Source organism: Chrysemys picta, chromosome 18, assembly GCF_011386835.1.
Source record: "Chrysemys picta bellii isolate R12L10 chromosome 18, ASM1138683v2, whole genome shotgun sequence".
In the NCBI taxonomy this organism is placed as follows: Eukaryota; Metazoa; Chordata; order Testudines; family Emydidae; genus Chrysemys; species Chrysemys picta.
Genome location: NC_088808.1, coordinates 7,787,477 through 7,806,551, shown reverse-complemented (window position 1 = coordinate 7,806,551; position 19,075 = coordinate 7,787,477). Strand labels below are relative to the sequence as shown.

At 44.6% G+C, this 19,075-nt stretch overlaps 1 protein-coding gene across 1 annotated transcript in view; it reads right to left on the bottom strand.

The window, feature by feature from the left end:
- Positions 1–19,075, bottom strand: part of CACNA1B (calcium voltage-gated channel subunit alpha1 B) — a 509,994-nt gene that overhangs the window by 178,764 nt on the left and 312,155 nt on the right. The window contains exons 13-14 of the mRNA XM_065571905.1: positions 11,260–11,372; positions 5,172–5,284 (exon numbers count right to left, since the gene is read on the bottom strand). Coding sequence (XP_065427977.1) covers positions 5,172–5,284; positions 11,260–11,372 — 226 coding nt within the window. The remainder of the gene's footprint in view (positions 1–5,171; positions 5,285–11,259; positions 11,373–19,075) is intronic.

Genomic DNA, 19,075 nt, shown 5'->3' with positions numbered 1-19,075 from the left:
GACTAATCAAAATCCCTCCTTAACCTTCTCTTTGTTAAGCTAAGTAGATTGAGCTCTTTGAGTCTATCAATGTAAGGCAGGTTTTCTAAACCTTTAATCATTCTCATGGCTCTTCTTTGAACCCATCCAATTTATCAACATCCTTCTTGGACTATGGACACCAGAACTGGACATATGTTCCAGCAGCAGTCACACCAGTGCCAAACACAGAGCTAAAATAACCTCTCTACTCCTACTCGAGATTCCCCCATTAATGCCTTCCTGCCCGGCCCTTGAAATCCCGGCTGGGGTGGCTAGCCCCCGGCCCCTCCCCTGCTGTCCCCCATCCCCTGCAGCCTCAGCTCGCCGTGCTGCTAGTGCTCTGGGCGGTGGGGCTGCGAGCTCCTGCCAGGCAGCGCGGCGGTGTGGTTGGCTCCGGCCGGGCGGCGCGGCTGCCAGACATGCTGCTCTGAGCGTCACGGTAAGGGGGAGTTGGATAAGGAGCAGGGGTCCTGGGAGGCAGTCGGGGGACAGGGAGCACAGGGCGGTTGGATGGGGCGGAGGTTCTGGGGGGGTGGGCGGTCAGGGGACAGGAAGCAGGGGATGGTTGGATAGGCATGGGAATCCCAGGGTCCTGTCAGGGGACGAGGGTGTGGATAGGGGTCGAGGCAGTCGGGACAGGGAGCAGAGGGTGTTGGATAGGGGGTGAGATCCCAGGGAGGGGGGCGGTTAGGGACAGAAGGTCCTGGGGGGGACGGTTAGGGGCGGGGGATCCTGGGAGGAGCGATCAAGGGACAAGGAGCCGGGGGGTTGGATGGGTTGGGGGTTCTGAGGGGGGCAGTCAGGGGGCGGGAAGTGGGAGGGGGTGGAGGCCAGCCAGTTTGGGGAGGCACAGCCTTCCCTACCCAGCCCTCCATACAGTTTTGGAACCCTGATGTGGCCCTCAGGCCAAAAAGTTTGCCCACCCCTGGCTTAGACCCTAAAAAGAGGCTAAATTGCTCTGATGGAGAGACAGGGGTTTTCATGACCACAGTCCAGGACAGAACGTTCTCCAAGGGAATTTTCCCTGCCTCATGCTGCTGCCTGCCTCAGGCTGGTATTTCCCAGTTAACATGACTGGGCAGCAAACACACAGGTCAGGTGGCTGGATTATCCAGAGTCGCTGGGCATACCCGGGTCATTTCAGCACCCATCTAGGACTGATGACAGGCCCCAGGGCTGTAACAAGGAGTTACATTTCTACAGTTGCCAGTTCCCATTACGTCTTGACAAGGAGGAAATTATGTTGAGCTATTTTCTCCTTGTCTTCCTCTCTCTGAATTTCTGTGCCTCTTGGGCTGCATTCCCACTCACGGTAGTGACGTGCCATCCTGCTGTGACCTTTTCAGCCTGCTGCAATTTAACTTTCTAACCATCGCGTCGCTCTGCTTTTTACAATCTTCCCAGCTTGTGCGGACGGAAGAAAAAGCCTCCAAATCAAAAGGTGTAATACCCCCAATTATTCAGAGCAGGATGCTGTGCCCCTGCCTTCCGCTGAACAGATTAGAGGCAAAAATCCCAGGGCAGGCTGCTTCAGGGAAAGATTGCGGCGAAAGCCAGGCAAAAAGGGAAGAATTAGCCCAGGGTGAGGCTGTAATGAGAACCAGACAGCAGCAATGTAGCATGTGGAGCTCTTGCTTTGCTAACTTTCTCAACTAGCTCATGGTCAGCTGGGCGGTGCTGGTTCGATTGAGCACTTCCCTGGAGCTTGCTGCCCCTTCAGGACATTTCTTTTCTGCTGAGAACCTACAATTTTTCCAGCTCCCCCCCCTTCCCAGACAGTGGCAACATCTGGATTTCCTCAGACACTTACAGGTGAAAGTTGGAGCCGCAGAACGATCAACATGTAAAAAGCCAGATAACGCTCAGGGTGTGTCTACACAGCAAAGAAAGGTGTGTTCCTAACTCGGGTTAGCTAACAGGTTAAAATAGCAGCAAAGAGATGGCAACGCAGTATGGCCTGTCATTCCATCTTCTTTATGAAAATATGCCTATGATATGAATATGACATAACTGATATACTCTATGCAAGATGGCTCATGTGAGATATCATTGGAAAGGTTATGATTTACTGAATGCCATTATCCTTTGTGTGTGTATGTATCATTTCTGTATCTATGTATCTGTATTTCAACTATGCTACTTTGCAAAAAGAACAGGAGTACTTGTGGCACCTTAGAGACTAACACATTTATTAGAGCATAAGCTTTCGTTATGCATCCGAAGAAGTGGGCTGTAGTCCACAAAAGCTTATGCTCTAATAAATGTGTTAGTCTCTAAGGTGCCACAAGTACTCCTGTTCTTTTTGCGGATACAGACTAACACGGCTGCTACTCTGAAACCTATGCTACTTTGGGTGACGCCCACTGCCAACACTTCAGGTACAACAATGGAAAAGCCAGACAGAGCGGATGGCCCATCAGCAAGGATAATGGACTGTAAAAGAGCTTAGTCTTCCCGTGAACCTGTGGGTCAGCCTGTGAAGAATGGCTACCAGGGCCATACAGGGTCAGGTGGTCTTGTCACCTGATGCTAAAACATTACCTGGGACTTCTTGTAACTTTCCACTGTAAGGGAACCGGGGTCAAACTAGGAAATAAAGGATTCCCGCCTTATGCAAATCCTATTTAAAGGTGGGGAGTCAGGTAATCCAGGTCGTGAGTTCTCCCCTGCTACCCCACCCAAGATGACTGCTGGAAACAACTATGGGTATGTCTACACTTGCAGAGTTTTGGCATTGTAAGTTTCATCGGTGATAGGGAACCGGTGAAAGAAAAGTGCTGGTTTGTGTACTCACTTAATTCCGCAGGTATCAGAGAGTGTTTACACTAGCAGCACTTCCATTGCGATGAGTGCAGTGCTGTAGGGCAGCTGTCCCACAGTGCAGCTCTCTGGATAGGTCTTGGGGGGGTGTGTGCGAAAGGCATTCTGGGTCTCTGCTCAGTGCCCCATGCTGCACTGCTTCATGTCCCAGCAGCCCCATTACTTCCTTGTTTCTTTCATGGCATTTTTTTTAAACCCCCTGCCACATCTACAAGTGACGGGAAAGTGAGTTTCAAACTTCCCGGGGCTAACAGGGAAGGGGCGGACATCTGTTTACCTGGCGTCAGAGCAGCGGAGATGCTGGCCAGAGTGGTCACTTTTGGAGCTGCGGGATATCCTCCAGAGGCCAAAAGGTGTTTACACTGGTAGAACGTGTCTTCACTTTCACAACAGCGTGAAAAAAACAGCAGTAAGAGCTGTATGCCTCTCGTGAAGGTGGTTTTCTCTTTGCGATGAAACTTCTGAGTTTCACCGCAAAAAGTCATTAACAAGTGTAGACGCTCCCATGGTTTTAGCATAAAAAAGGGACATTTTGCATTTTAAATGGCAAGTGTAGACATAGTCTAAGACTGAACAGGGGGAAAGAACTGGCCCCAGGCTGGAAGGACGTCTGGCCTGTGAAGAAGATTATTAGAACCACATATAGGGTGAGAACTCACACGTAACCAGTTTCTTTAGTGTATTAAGCTTAGTTTGCGTGCTGTTTTATTTGCTTAGTAATCAGCCTTGTTCTGTCTGCTACCTCCTTAACTACTTAAAATACACCTGTTATAGTTAATACATTTATTTCTGGGTTATAATGTAACCCAGTTTATGCAATTTCTAACTGGGGGCATAGAATTTCAAAACTTCTATGCACAGCCCTCTTCCACATTGAGGGAAGAGGCGAATTTCAGAATCTCTCTTTGGGGCTGCGCTCCCAGGGAGGTGGACATCTAAGTGCTGGAGCAAGTCCCTTAAGCTGAGTCTTCCCAGAGCTGATCTGCAGCTGGGTGTGGCCCTGCCTATGTGTGTTGGAGGAGGTTTTAAGAGCCTGGCACGGCAAGACAGGGTAAAGGGGGCCCAGGCTGGCAGAACAGGTAGAGTCAGTGGAATTGCAGCACATCAGGTGACTTCCCAAGGGGTCAACCCATCCCACTCAGCTTTTAACTTGGGTTAGCAGCTCGACTTCAACTCTGCAGGGGTATGTCTACACTGTAGCCAGGAGGGAGCTTGGTCGGGTAGACAGACTTGTGGTAGAGAGGGGCTCATGATCGTGCGCTAAGAATAGCTGTGTGGATGTTGCAGCACCAGGGAGGGGCTCAGGCGAGTCACCTGAGCTTGCCCCGGGGGGTAGACGGGGCTTGAGCTCAGGTGGCTTGTCCGAGCCTCTGCCGTTGCCGCAACGTCCACACCGCTACTTTTAGCATACTAGCGCAAGCCCCGCCGCCACACGTCTGTCTACCTGAGCTGGAAGGGTCATTCCCAGCTGCAGTGTAGACACACCCTTGGGGGCCTGGCCTTGAACTAGAACTGGTAATCCAAGTTAAAAGCTGAGTGCTGTGTCTTTGTCACTATTTTAACCAAAGTTTGCCAATGAGCATTAGCTAACCTGAGTTAATAACATACCTTTTATTGCAAGACAGTTTGTTTGCTCTGCATCCCCAATCCTGCAGAGATGTGGTAGGTGAGGCTAACTGACCAGAGCTGAGTGGCCCCAACGCTCACCTGGCTGCTATACTCCTCTTGTTAATACAAAGAGATAAAGAGAGGAAGGAAGGGAGGGGCAAACTTCTTTGTGGGGGGGGGGGGGGAAACAAAACCGGCACGAATGCCCATAACATTTTTCAGTTAGCTCAGCATTACAACTTTCACATCCTGCAGCAATCGATTCCAAATTGCACAACTGCCGTTCGTTAATTCCAGCGCATATTAATCCGACATGTCAGAAGAACAAGTGAAAAGGTTCGTCCACCAAACTCTACTGGATCACAAAAGTGCCAGATTCACAACTCTGGAAACTGAAGACCTCAATACACTCCTAGATTAGGTACAGCACAGGCAGCACAAGTTTCCTCCTGCTGTTGTGCTGGCAAATCTTAGCCTTGTCCTCTGCAGGGGAGTAGTTTCAGCTTCATGACTTATTCAGCTGTAGCAACAATCACCCGCTTTGGCTGACATGGGTGTTGGTAGCACTCACAGCCGATAATCGCAGTGTAAGGGGGATGGACAGCAGCAGAAGTTACTGCTGGGGCCCGAATTCTACATGGCTTTATAACAGGAGTGTGCAAGGCAAGTGGGCAATGTCGAGCTAAATAGCCAAAGGGAGCGAAAAAGGAACCTGGACTTACTTGGTTACTTTGAAAATCCTCAGCAGTCGAAGAGCTCTCAATACACTGATGCCAAATGAGGTACCTGGCTTCACTGCTGCCCAAATCACTTCAAAAATGCTGCCCACTATCACCTGCAAGAACAAGCCATTTTAAAAGGGAAAATGGTTGCATAACCGGCGGGGGCTTTGGGTCCTCCCACAAGGGCTAGGGACCAAAGCGGAGACAGCTCCTGCACTGTGATTGGATTCTAATCGGGGCTGCCAGTATAATTTGCATAATCAAGGAAACAGCAAGAAAGCCCAAACTCTCAGACCTAACGGTGCTAATTTTGTAAATGTGCGATCCAGCCGGAGAAAGGGGCGGCATGTCATCGCACTGCCCCTGGAGCAGGACGGCAACTCAAAGGCACAGTCTGCTGTTTGCGTCTCCCTTGCGGTGGTGGCAGAATCACCGTACATGAGCCCTTCTGCTGGTGCAGATTGCTTCCCCCTTTGCACCAGTTGTGTGTGTTGGCTGGTGTATTGTGACTCTTGTGAGGTCACAGCCAAGGCTCCGCCTACTCCCCACCGGTGCCCACTTGCACAAGACTGGGGATAGCAGTCAGGCAGAAGCTGTGCCCATCCCCAAACTGTGCATATGGGCAGCCCCCCACAGGGATGTGAAGTGTCTCCTTACACCCCCTTAACTCCCATGAGTAGGGGCACAGCTGGGCTCACGAGTGTGCACCGTATAGGAGCTAAATATTATCATGATGTAAAATCGACTGGAAGCATCTCTCTGATCAGAACCTTTAAAATGCTGGTTAATTAAGATACTTGCAGTTCAATAAAAATCCTTAAAATCCACTAGAGTTCGCATCCAACCATTCAGCAGCCCCCGGCCTTGAGATATTTACAGAATTGTCTCTGGACATATTTTGTTAAAATGTTGGCAGCTATGCAATAGTACAAACCCTAAGATTCAAAGGGACTTTCAATGAAATGTAGTGCAAATAGGGAGAAATTATAGTAATGAAAAATGCATTATAGTAAAGGGGAATAATATAAGCACTAGGTTACTGTTTAGGTAATAAGGTAAGACAAGCATTTCTTAGCCTTCATATCTAGCTTCAGGCAAGACCAAAGGTTGAGACACTTTAGCGATGGAGAAGCAAAATAATTGCCTTGAAATGCACGAGGGGTTTATTTCTACCATGGAATGCAATTTTCACAGAAAATCAAGGTGAATAGACAGATCTGTGCCAGTTACCACACCAGAGTGATGATATGAGATTGTCGACACCCTGGAAACACCATTTGTGTACAGCATTCCAGCTTCTTTTGAGCAGAACCCAACTCTCCTCTCCTCCACTGTGTATCCTTTCTAGGGATCCATCATGCATCAGTGAAACCTTCCCCCAGACCCTCTGAGTTTTAAATTGATAATTAATTTTCTTGCCATATTAAAATGACCTCTTGGGAGTAACTTCACACAAGACTCCACCAGACGACCCCTCCCCGGGGCCAATGTCTCTGTTTTGTTGTTTCGCTCTTTGCTTTTGAACTGTTTCATCTCAATGGTTTGTCAAACTAAACTGACTACAGAACTGTGTACTGTTCCAAAGGGGGTGAAGAAATGGAATTAATTTGGGGAGTGGGAAGGTGGGTGCGGGAGAAGAAACATAGATAGTGGTGGGTTCCCAATGGACTCTCTAAAATGGAAAAAATAAGAAAAGTGCTCAAAACCCTCTCCCTCCTGGGAATCCCAGTCTGTGAAACTTATTATCAGTGCTTCATTCAGCATGGCATGAACAAAAGCCCAGTGGATTTCTTCTGTGTTTAATATAAAATTCTTAAATAATTCATCCCACAAGATTGGGAATAAGTTTTTGTTCCTTGTGGGTGGAGCATTCTGATTAACAATGCCTTTTATGAAATAAAAGGCAGGAAATTAGCAGGCAGTGAGGGTGAAGCTAGCCATATTGTGGCCCATGCAGTACCAGTGTGGGGGATAGAGAACATCAATCCAGCATCTTTCACTAGAACTTGACAAAAAATGAGGCAGTGATAAATTTAGGTTAATTAAAAGTCAAATTAAAGTATTACAAAACGGGCTTATTTTCTTGACACAGCTCACACAGACTGGAATTTTCAAAGGCGTCTCAGGTTGTTAAATGCCTAACTCCCGTTGACTTTCAATAGGAGCTGGGTACCAACTCCAGGGCCGGATTTAGAGGTAGCTGACCCAGGTGACAACCTGGGGTGCCAGGCTTGGGGGGCGCCAGGTGAATGCCTGGCTGCGAAGATGGTGTCGCCAGGAGGGCTTTGGCTTCCTAGACCACGGGATGCTATTCGAGGAAGGACTGCTAGGCAGAGATGGCGTTCACCTTTCGAGGAGAGGAAAGACCCTATTTGGACACAGACTGGCTAACCTAGTGAGGAGGGCTTTAAACTAGGTTCGACGGGGACAGGTGAGCAAAGCCCACAGGTAAGTGGGGAACATGGAGACCGGGGAGATGGGTTGGAAACGAGAGGGAGTGTGGGCTATATTGTCAGAGAGAAAGGAGGGTCAGGACAAAACTGGGAGGAAAGATCAAACCAGTATCTTAGATGCCTATATACAAATGCGAGAAGTATGGGGAATAAGCAGGAAGAACTGGAAGTGCTAATAAATAAATACAACTATGACATTGTTGGCATCACTGAAACTTGGTGGGATAATACACATGATTGGAATGTTGGTGTGGATGGGTACAGCTTGCTCAGGAAGGATAAACAGGGGAAAAAGGGAGGAGGTGTTGCCTTATATATTAAAAATGTACACACTTGGACTGAGGTAGAGATGGACATAGGAGACGGAAGTGTTGAGAGTCTCTGGGTTAGGCTAAAAGGGGTAAAAAACAAGGGAGATGTCATGCTAGGAGTCTACTACAGGCCACCTAACCAGGTGGAAGAGGTGGATGAGGCTTTTTTTAAGCAACTAACAAAATCATCCAAAGCCCAAGATTTGGTGGTGATGGGGGACTTCAACTATCCGGATATATGTTGGGAAAATAACACAGCGGGGCACAGACTATCCAACAAATTCTTGGACTGCATTGGAGATAACTTTTTATTTCAGAAGGTTGAAAAAGCTACTAGGGGGGAAGCTGTTCTAGACTTGATTTTAACAAATAGAGAGGAACTCGTTGAGAATTTGAAAGTAGAAGGCAGCCTGGGTGAAAGTGATCATGAAATCATAGAGTTTGCAATTCTAAGGAAGGGTAGAAGGGAGAACAGCAAAATAGAGACAATGGATTTCAGGAAGGCAGATGTTGGTAAGCTCAGAGAGCTGATAGGTAAGGTCCCATGGGAATCAAGACTGAGGGGAAAAACAACTGAGGAGAGTTGGCAGTTTTTAAAAGGGACACTATTAAGGGCCCAAAAGCAAGCTATTCCGCTGGTTAGGAAAGATAGAAAATGTGGCAAAAGACCACCTTGGCTTAACCACGAGATCTTGCACGATCTAAAAAATAAAAAGGAGTCATATAAAAAATGAAAACTAGGACAGATTACAAAGGATGAATATAGGCAAACAACATGAATGCAGGGGCAAGATTAGAAAGGCAAAGGCACAAAATGAGCTCAAACTAGCTACGGGAATAAAGGGAAACAAGAAGACTTTTTATCAATACATTAGAAGCAAGAGGAAGACCAAAGACAGGGTAGGCCCACTGCTTAGTGAAGAGGGAGAAACAGTAACAGGAAACTTGGAAATGGCAGAGATGCTTAATGACTTCTTTGTTTCGGTCTTCACCGAGAAGTCTGAAGGAATGCCTAACATAGTGAATGCTAATGGGAAGGGGGTAGGTTTAGCAGATAAAATAAAAAAAGAACAAGTTAAAAATCACTTAGAAAAGTTAGATGCCTGCAAGTCACCAGGGCGTGATGAAATGCATCCTAGAATACTCAAGGAGCTAATAGAGGAGGTATCTGAGCCTCTAGCTATTATCTTTGGAAAATCATGGGAGACGGGAGAGATTCCAGAAGACTGGAAAAGGGCAAATATAGTGCCCATCTATAAAAAGGGAAATAAAAACAATCCAGGAAACTACAGACCAGTTAGTTTAACTTCTGTGCCAGGGAAGATAATGGAGCAAGTAATTAAGGAAATCATCTGCAAACACTTGGAAGGTGGTAAGGTGATAGGGAACAGCCAGCATGGATTTGTGAAGAACAAATCATGTCAAACCAATCTGATAGCTTTCTTTGATAGGATAACGAGCCTTGTGGATAAGGGTGAAGCTGTGGATGTGGTATACCTAGACTTTAGTAAGGCATTTGATACGGTCTCGCATGATATTCTTATCGATAAACTAGGCAAATACAATTTAGATGGGGCTACTATAAGGTGGGTGCATAACTGGCTGGATAACCGTACTCAGAGAGTTGTTATTAATGGTTCCCAATCCTGCTGGAAAGGCATAACGAGTGGGGTACCGCAGGGGTCTGTTTTGGGACCGGCTCTGTTCAATATCTTCATCAACGACTTAGATATTGGCATAGAAAGTACGCTTATTAAGTTTGCGGATGATACCAAACTGGGAGGGATTGCAACTGCTTTGGAGGACAGGGTCATAATTCAAAATGATCTGGACAAATTGGAGAAATGGGCTGAGGTAAACAGGATGAAGTTTAACAAAGACAAATGCAAAGTGCTCCACCTAGGAAGAAAAAATCAGTTTCACACATACAGAATGGGAAGAGACTGTCTAGGAAGGAGTATGGCAGAAAGGGATCTAGGGGTTATAGTGGACCACAAGCTAAATATGAGTCAACAGTGTGATGCTGTTGCAAAAAAAGCAAACATGATTCTGGGATGTATTAACACGTGTGTTGTGAGCAAGACACGAGAAGTCATTCTTCCGCTCTACTCTGCTCTGGTTAGGCCTCAGCTGGAGTATTGTGTCCAGTTCTGGGCACCGCATTTTAAAAAAGATGTGGAGAAATTGGAGCGGGTCCAGAGAAGAGCAACAAGAATGATTAAAGGTCTTGAGAACATGACCTATGAAGGAAGGCTGAAAGAATTGGGTTTGTTTAGTTTGGAAAAGAGAAGACTGAGAGGGGACATGATAGCAGTTTTCAGGTATTTAAAAGGGTGTCATAAGGAGGAGGGAGAAAACTTGTTCACCTTAGCCTCTAAGGATAGAACAAGAAGCAATGGGTTTAAACTGCAGCAAGGGAGGTCTAGGTTGGACATTAGGAAAAAGTTCCTAACTGTCAGGGTGGTTAAACACTGGAATAAATTGCCTCGGGAGGTTGTGGAATCTCCATCTCTGGAGATATTTAAGAGTAGGTTAGATAAATGTCTATCAGGGATGGTATAGACAATATTTGGTCCTGCCATGCGGGCAGGGGACTGGACTCGATGACCTCTCGAGGTCCCTTCCAGTCCTAGAATCTATGAATCTATGATCCAGGTACACAATTCCCATTAAAGACAACAGAAGGTGTGTAAGCCTATGTGTAGGCAGACTGTAGCCCATTGTGTTAGACGCCCATATCCACAGACACCTATAGAAGTGTCCTGTCTTTCCAGAGGGCCTGAGCACAAATGTTTACATCAATGGCATATGCTCAGCATCTCCCCCAAAACATGCCACTTTTATTATATACGCCTCATTATGGACACAGAACTTTGAAACTCGCTGCCCATGTATCGTGAGGGGAAGTCACCCTCAGGATGGTAGGGAATCCGAGCAAAGGGAAACATGATTTAAAACACAAACACACCCCTAACTTGAAAATGGCATCTCCTGGTAGTAGAGCACTTAGTGAGACTGCTGATGAGAACCGGCTCCATTTGGGCTTTTAGCAGAAAACAATTCCCACAGACATACAGTTCTGGCTGGCTACTGGGTTTCTTAGGAGGCAATTCCTAGAGGAAGTGTATTCAGACTGGCATGTTTCCTCACTGTATCTCACTGTTCACTTGATTTATACAGGGAAGTGAGAGAGGAGTAGCTAATCTCTGTAAAATCTGCCCATGGGACATCATTGCCTTTGCACTCACTGATAAACATATAACATCACTCAACAAAGGAGGGGCTTCCACACCACATTGGGTTGTGTAGCTGCTGTCAACTTACCCCAAAGTCGAAGCAGTTGAACGAGGAGTGGAAGTAATTTCTTGGCCCCAGTCCGTACATCTTCAAGGACATCTCAGTAAGGAACAGACCCAGGAAAACAAACTCTGCAAAATCTAGAAGCCAGCAAAGAGGCTGAATCAGTGAATGAGGTCCTGCTAGGCTGAGATAATGCAGTGCAACAGCTTCACAGCATGGACTGCCTCCTGCTGGGCGAAAACTCCTCTGCAATGGGAAGGTAACGGCTTTAGTACCCTTTCACACAATTATTTCCGCATACAGGTATGGGAGGCACATCGTACAAGAAGCACAAAGGAAGCAGTTTCAGCTCTGCTGTGGGAAGTTAGGTACGTGAGCTTTGAGAAATCCTGTCCACCTCTAGGAAAAGCATTTTGAGAAAAGAGGTTTGTGAGGGGCTGTTTATAAAGGCCTCCCTGAACTCCACCCATAATATTCTGCATATGTACAATTACACAGACCTGTCAATCACTCTTTCAAATGGATGGTAGAGTCACAGATTCCAAAGGGACCATTGTGATCATCTAGTCTGACCTCCTGTATAACACAGACTATAAAGCATTATATGTGCTGGAACACTCCTTGGCTTGAAGTGGTTTCCATTCTATACAAGGTTTACAGTTTGGTTCAATGGCTCTCAGCACCCCCACTATACAAATTGTTCCAGCACCCCTGTAAAACTTCTCCCCAAATAATTCCTAGAGCAGATCTTTTAGAAAGACATCAAATCTTCATTTTAAAATGGTCATGGATAGAGAATCCACCACGCCCCTTGATAAATTCTTCCAATGGTTGCATCTAACAGTCTCATGTGCAGTTTACCCAGTTTGCTCAAATATGCAAAAAGATGTGATCCTAAGTATTGCTAGCACAAACCTGTGATCCTAAGTATTGCTAGCACAAACAAGGAGTCCCTTTAAGTCCCTTTAGATAATTGGTTAAATTAGATATGCTATAGCTGAAAAATCACCTTTTTCAAGGTGTGATTATGGTCTTAAAAATGACAATGAGTAAAATTTTTACAAGCATCTATGTCCTATTTTCAAAAGTGCCTATGTCACTTATGTGCCTAAGTTCCATTGACTTTCAATGGCACTTTGATAACTAAGTGATTTAGGTCACAAACATACTTAAGTCACTTAGAAATCCAAGTCCTATTGAAAGTCAACGGAACATAGGTGCCTAAATGATAGAAGCGTTTTTGAAAATGAGATTTAGGTGCTTTTGCAAATTTTACCATCTGTAAAAATGATACCAGCTAATTCAAGAGACCTGCACCCTGTGTGCATTCAGTGTCCAAGGTGCTGACTTTACTACTGACTCAAAGCAGATTCCTTTTGTTATCCCTGCAGAACCTACACAGCTCGGAGACAGCACGTTGGGTACCTGCCTCATGCATCACCAACAAAACAGCCAGGTACGTTTTTGATTGGAAAGTTTTTAAATCAACTATCATGACATAAGGGGCAGAAAAAATCCAGCTGGATTTTTCAAATCCCAGATTGAATTTGCAGGAGTCGCAGTTATAGAAAAAACTACCGTTTGCTTCGTAAACCGAGCAGCTTGGATCTGGAGGTCACTGAGGAGGAGTAACCAGGGAACATTTTTTTAAAAGCAACATCAAAACCAAAACCCTACCAAAACAGAACACTCCACTGCACACACAGTTCTCCTCCAGGGGAAAGGATGAGAGAAGAACAAACCACATGACAGATATTAATCTCGATGCTTACTGCACAGCTGGAAGGTGTTTGTATGCAACAGCGGTAAAAACATTATAAAAACTGATATAGAATATGGAACTCACATGTCATATTTACAGAGTCACTCTTTTGTCTACAGCTGCCCTTTAAGCTTTGTGAGTCGAACTCTCCTTAGCCCGTTAACAGAATTCCAGTTCCCTTCTCAGCAGAACTCGGCCCTACCAAAGGATGTGGCCTTCAGGACATAAGTGGAATGAGTTTAGTGGAATCCTTCTATTTCCTCATGGATATTTGTTCCACCACATGCTATGAAACAGGCAGAAGTCTCTACCTATGAGGGGGCAAGATATGAAGCAGCAAGGGTAGCTGCAGGTCAGGCCAGGTCAGGGAATTTGTATCCACATGCCTGTTCTACCTAACTCTAGGCAAAGCTCTTGGTTTCTTGTTTTCAAGAGCACCAAAATTTACCCCCAAAAGTTTTAAAAATAGCTATGGATCCAGGAAGTCACACTGGAGAAAAGTCCCGGCTCAGTGTGAGACTCCTTCTATGTAGGTATTCTAATATCTAGCTCTTATATAGCGGTTTTCCTCAGTAGATCTCAAAGCACTTTACAAAGGAGGTCAGTATCATTATCCCCATTTTGGAGATAGAGAGAGGGGGCAGTGACTTGCTCAAGGTCACCCAGCAGGCCAGTGGCAGAGCCCGGAATAGAACCAAGGTTTCCTGAGTCTCAGTCCAGTCCAATGCCCTACCCACTAGATAAAACTACCACGGGCTCAGAACTATCTAGCACTCTAGATATTCATATATAGAAAAACACAACACAGATTGGCTGGATGGATAGATAGACAGATCGATCTGGGCTTTTTTAAGGTACATGGCAAGAAATGGGAGTAACAGATGTAAAAGTCAGAGAAACAGCTAAGAAGTTGGAGTGCCTGCTCCAGATCTCCTCTTTGCACCCCTGAGAGAAGAAACCAAATGTCGTTTCAGAGCTAGTGATCCTTGCGTCCAGAACTAGACTCAGTGGCACCTGGTTCCAGAGATCATAGCTGGCAGTGTCAGCAGTGTCTCAACGGTGGCCAGCTGCCACGGACCCTGGCACCAAGAAGCCATATGCAGGCAATAAAGGAAGGGCGGAAGCAAGGAGGCAGAGAAAAACGAAAGCACTTAACTCTTTGAGTACGAGAGCAACTCAGAATGAATCAGCTTCTCTGGCTGACGGATCCAAAATAGGATTTCTTCTGACATGGTCCTGCCCATATAATTGAAAATGCAATTTCATTGTTTGGACCGCCTGGTATTCAGGCCCTAAATTTAATTTAATCTCCCTTAAACAGAAGCATTCTGTAATTTAATTTAAAGGGAAAATAGTTTGATACAAATAGTCTAATTTAATTTAAAATGTATGCTGCTGGCAAAGGCCACACTGGTATCATTTTGCCCCATATGTCTGAATTAGGTAGTTAGTGGCTCTTTTTTGTCAATCACCAACAAATTAATTCCATTTCCGCACTGTCTGGAAGTCTGATGTCATTAGGTGCAGGAGTTGGGGATGCTACTATCAGGTTTATTTGCTCTTCCCCGTGTGGAAACCTCTAACCAGGAAAAGAGCCCCAAGACCAAACCTCCCTCTCTTCTTGAAGAGAGCGGACTTGAAATAATCAGCAGACATAAATAAACATGCGTGTTTCAGAAACCCTTTTTCTTTCGATTGCAAATGTTGCATATTTATATCCAGAGGGAGCTGGGCCTCTACTTCAAAGGCAAATACGATACCATCAAGAAACTAATTGCATAATGCATTTGGTTAAGCACACTGCAGTGCACAAAAGAAAACAGACGAGATGAGTTCTTAGACCGTGATGGCCCAAATATCTTGATCGAGTTCCCTAGTTCCCAAAAAATAATAGTAGTAGCAATAATGTTTTTGTTCAACCTTTTAAAAAAAAATTTCATTCGTAAAGCGTATTGAGGGAAGATGTGAGGTATTAGATGGACAGTCCTGGAGAATGTCAATCTCCATTGGTGGGAGCCAAAGAACAACATGGACAGCAGCAACGTGAGACTTCCCTGCACGCTGCCCAGCCAAACTTACCTAGAGAAATGAAAGGACAGTTCAGTCTCTATGGTCCATTAGTTCCTCGGTCTTCTTTCATAGACGTATAGATTTTAAGGCTGGGATGCTAGTGAAGGCAGGGGGCTGGCCTCAATGACCTTTCAGGGTCCCTTCCAGTTCTATGAGATAGGTATATCTCGATATATTTTGGGGGGGGTTAGTCCTGCTTTGAGCAGGGGGTTGGACTAGATGACCTCCTGAGGTCCCTTCCAACCCGGATATTCTATGATTCTATGGATAACTGAGATCATCTTTTCTGATCTCCTACATAACACAGGCCATAGAATCTCACAGAACTTCTGCGTCAAGCCCATGATTTCTGGTTGAGCTGTAGCATCTCTTTTAGAAAGGCATCCAGTCTTCATTTAATGACTGCAAGTGATGGAAACTCTACCACATGCCTAAACAAGTTGTTCCAATGGTTAATTACCCTCACTGAAAACATGTGCCTTGTTTTTATTCTGACTTTATCTAACAGCAGCTTCAAGCCACTAACTCTCATGATGCCTTTTTGTGCTAGATTAAAGAGTTATCAGTGATCAGAAATCGCTTCCTCTTGAAAATGCCAGTGACAGTGGCAATTAACGCAAACAGTGATGGTGGGTGATTGTATGAAGCAAACCTGTCCACTGGGAACTGCAACCTATTTCATCTAGGCCACTAAACAAAGGTCTGCACTTTGAAGAAGAGAACCTGCATAGCAGACCCATAATATTTATAGAATTGTGTGACACTGACCAGCTTTCTCTGCAGAGGAGAAAAATTGGAAAATGTTCCACAAACATCCAAAAAGTTCCAATGCCTACTCCAGATCTCTTCATAACATAAGAACATCAGAACGGCCATACTGGGTCAGACCAATGGTCCAGCTAGCCCAGTATCTTGTCTTCCAACAGTGGCCAATGCCAGATGCTTCAAAAGGAATGAATAGAATAGTGCAATCATTAAGTGATCCATCCCCTGCCATCGGGTCCCAGGATCTGGCAGTCAGAGGCTTAGGAACACCCACAACATGGGGTTGCATCGCTGACCATCTAGGCTAGGCTCTCATTCTTTTTTGAACCAAGTTATACTTTTGGCCTTCACAACATTCCCTGGCAATGAGTTCCACAGTTTGACTGTGCGTTGTGTGAAGAAATACTTCCTTTTGTTTGTTTTAAACCTGCTGCCTATTAATTTCATTGGGAGACCCCTGATTCTTGTGTTATGTGAAGGAGTAAATAACACTTCCTTATTCACTTTCTCCATTCCAGTCATGATTTTATAGATTTTTATCGAACTCTATCATATAGACCTCTATCACATTTCCCCGATCGAGATGCTAAACGAGCACTCAAGGACGATAAGGCCATTGCGGAGAAACTAAATGAATTCTTTGCATCGGTCTTCACGGCTGAGGATGTGCGGTAGATTCCCAAACCTGAGCCATTCTTTTTAGCTGACAAATCTGAGGAACTGTCCTAGATTGTGGTGTCATTAGAGGAGGTTTTGGAACAAATTGATAAACTAAACAGTAATAAGTCATCAGGACCAGATGGTATTCACCCAAGAGTTCTGAAGGAACTCAAATGTGAAATTGCAGAACTACTAACTGCGGTCTGTAACCTATCATTTAAATCAGTTTCTATACCAAATGACTGGAGGATAGCCAATATGACACCGATTTTTAAAAAGGGGTCCAGAGGAGATCCTGGCAACCACAGGCCTGTAAGCCTGATTTCAGTACCAGGCAAACTGGTTGAAACTATAGTAAAGAACAAAATTTTCAGACACAACATAATTTCAACAACATAATTTGTTGGGGAAGGGTCAACATGGTTTTTGTAAAGGGAAATCATGCCTCACCAATCTACTAGAATTCTTTGAAGGGGTCAACAAGCATGTGTACAAGGGGGATCCAGTGGATATAGTGTACTTAGATTTTCAGAAAGCCCTTGACAAGGTCCCTCACCAAAGGCTCTTAAACAAAGTAAGCTGTCATGGGATAACAGGGAAGGTCCTCTCATGGATTGGTAACTGGTTAAAAGATAGGAAACAAAGGGTAGGAATAAATTATCAGTTTTCAGAATGGAGAGAGGTAAATAGTGGTGTCTCCCAGGGGTCTGTACTGGGCCCAGTCCTATTCAACATATTCATAAATGATCTGAAAAAAGCGGTAAACAGTGAGGTGGCAAAATTTGCAGATGATACAAAACTACTCAAGATAGTTAAGTCCAAAGCAGAGTGCAAAGAGTTACAAAAGGATCTCTCAAAACTGGGTGACTGGGCAACAAAATGGCCGATGAAATTCAATGTTGATAAATGCAAAGTAATGCACGTTGGAAAACATAATCCCAACTGTACATATAAAATGATGGGGTCTAAATTAGTTGTTACCACTCAAGAAAGAGATCTTGGAGTCATCGTGGATGGTTCTCTGAAAACATTGGCTCAATGTGCAGCAGCAGTCAAAAAAACAACAAGAATGTTAGGAACCATTAGGAAAGGGACAGATAATAAGATAGAAAATATCATATTGCCTCTCTATAAATCCATGGTACGCTCACATCTTGAATACTGCATGCAGATGTGGTCGCCCCATCTCAAAAAAGATATATTAGAATTGGAAAAGATTCAGAAAATGGCAACAAAAATGATTAGGGGTATGGAACGGTTTCCGTACAAGGAGAGATTAATAAGACTGGGACTTTTCAGATTGGAAAAAAGATGACTAAGGGGGGATATGATTGAAGTCTATAAAATCATGACTCGTGTGGAGAACGTAAATAAGGAAGTGTTATTTACTCCTTCTTTAAGAAGAACAAGAACTAGGGGTCACCAAATGAAATTAATAGGCAGCAGGTTTAAAACAAAAGGAAGTATTTTTTCACACGATGCAGAGTCAACCTGTGGAACTCCTTGCCAGAGGATGTTATGAAGGCCAAGACTATAACAGGGTTCAAAAAAAGAACTAGATAAATTGATGGAGGATAGGTCCACCAATGGCTATTAGCCAGGATGGGCAGGGATGGTGTCCCTAGCCTCTTTGTTTGCCAAAAACTGGGAATGAGCGACAGGGGATGGATCACTTGATGATTCTGTTCTGTTCATGTCCTCTGGGGCACCTGGCATAATGGGCTAGATGGACCTTTGGTCTGACCCAGTATGGCCATTCTTATGTTCTTAGTTATCTTTTTTCCACGCTACATAGTCCTAGTCTTTTTAATCTCTCCTCATATGGAAGCTGCCCCATTCCCTTAATCATTTTTGTTGCTCTTCTCTGTACCTTTTCCATTTCTAACATATCTTTTTTGAGATGAGGTGATGAAAACTGCACACAGTCTTCAAGGTGCAGTCATACCATGGATTTATATAGTGGCATTATGATATTTGCTATTTTATTATCTATCCCTTTCCAAGTGGTTCCTAACATTTTGTTAGCTTTTTTGACTGCTACTGCACATTGAGTGCATGTTTTCAGAGATATGGCCACAATGACTCCAAGATCTAATTCTTAAGAGGCAACAGCTAATTTAGACCCCATCATTTTGTATGAATAGTTGAGATTACGTTTTCCAATATGCATTATTTTGCATTTATGAATATTGACTTTCATGTGCCATTTTGTTGCTCAGTCACCCAGTTGCATGCCGGAGGGAATGGCTGTTTCTCCAGTGGACCATTGATTCCGGGGGCATATGGATATCTGCTGCTATTCACTGAGAACCTGGGTCCAAAGAATTCACAGAACACAGATGCTACTAAACAAAAGTGAAACTAAATAAATATTCCAATTAATTTCTTAAAGCTCCTACAGTTCCTGTTTCAAAGCAGTGGAGACAATAGGAAATATCAAGCAGAGAAAGTTAATCAGAGCATTTCAATAACACGAAAGTTAAAAGAACAGGGATGGGGGAAAATCAATGCAGACCCAAAGGCTCTCACCATCTATTCATTAAGTAAAATATATTTGTAATGTAATTAAATGCTTCCCAGAGG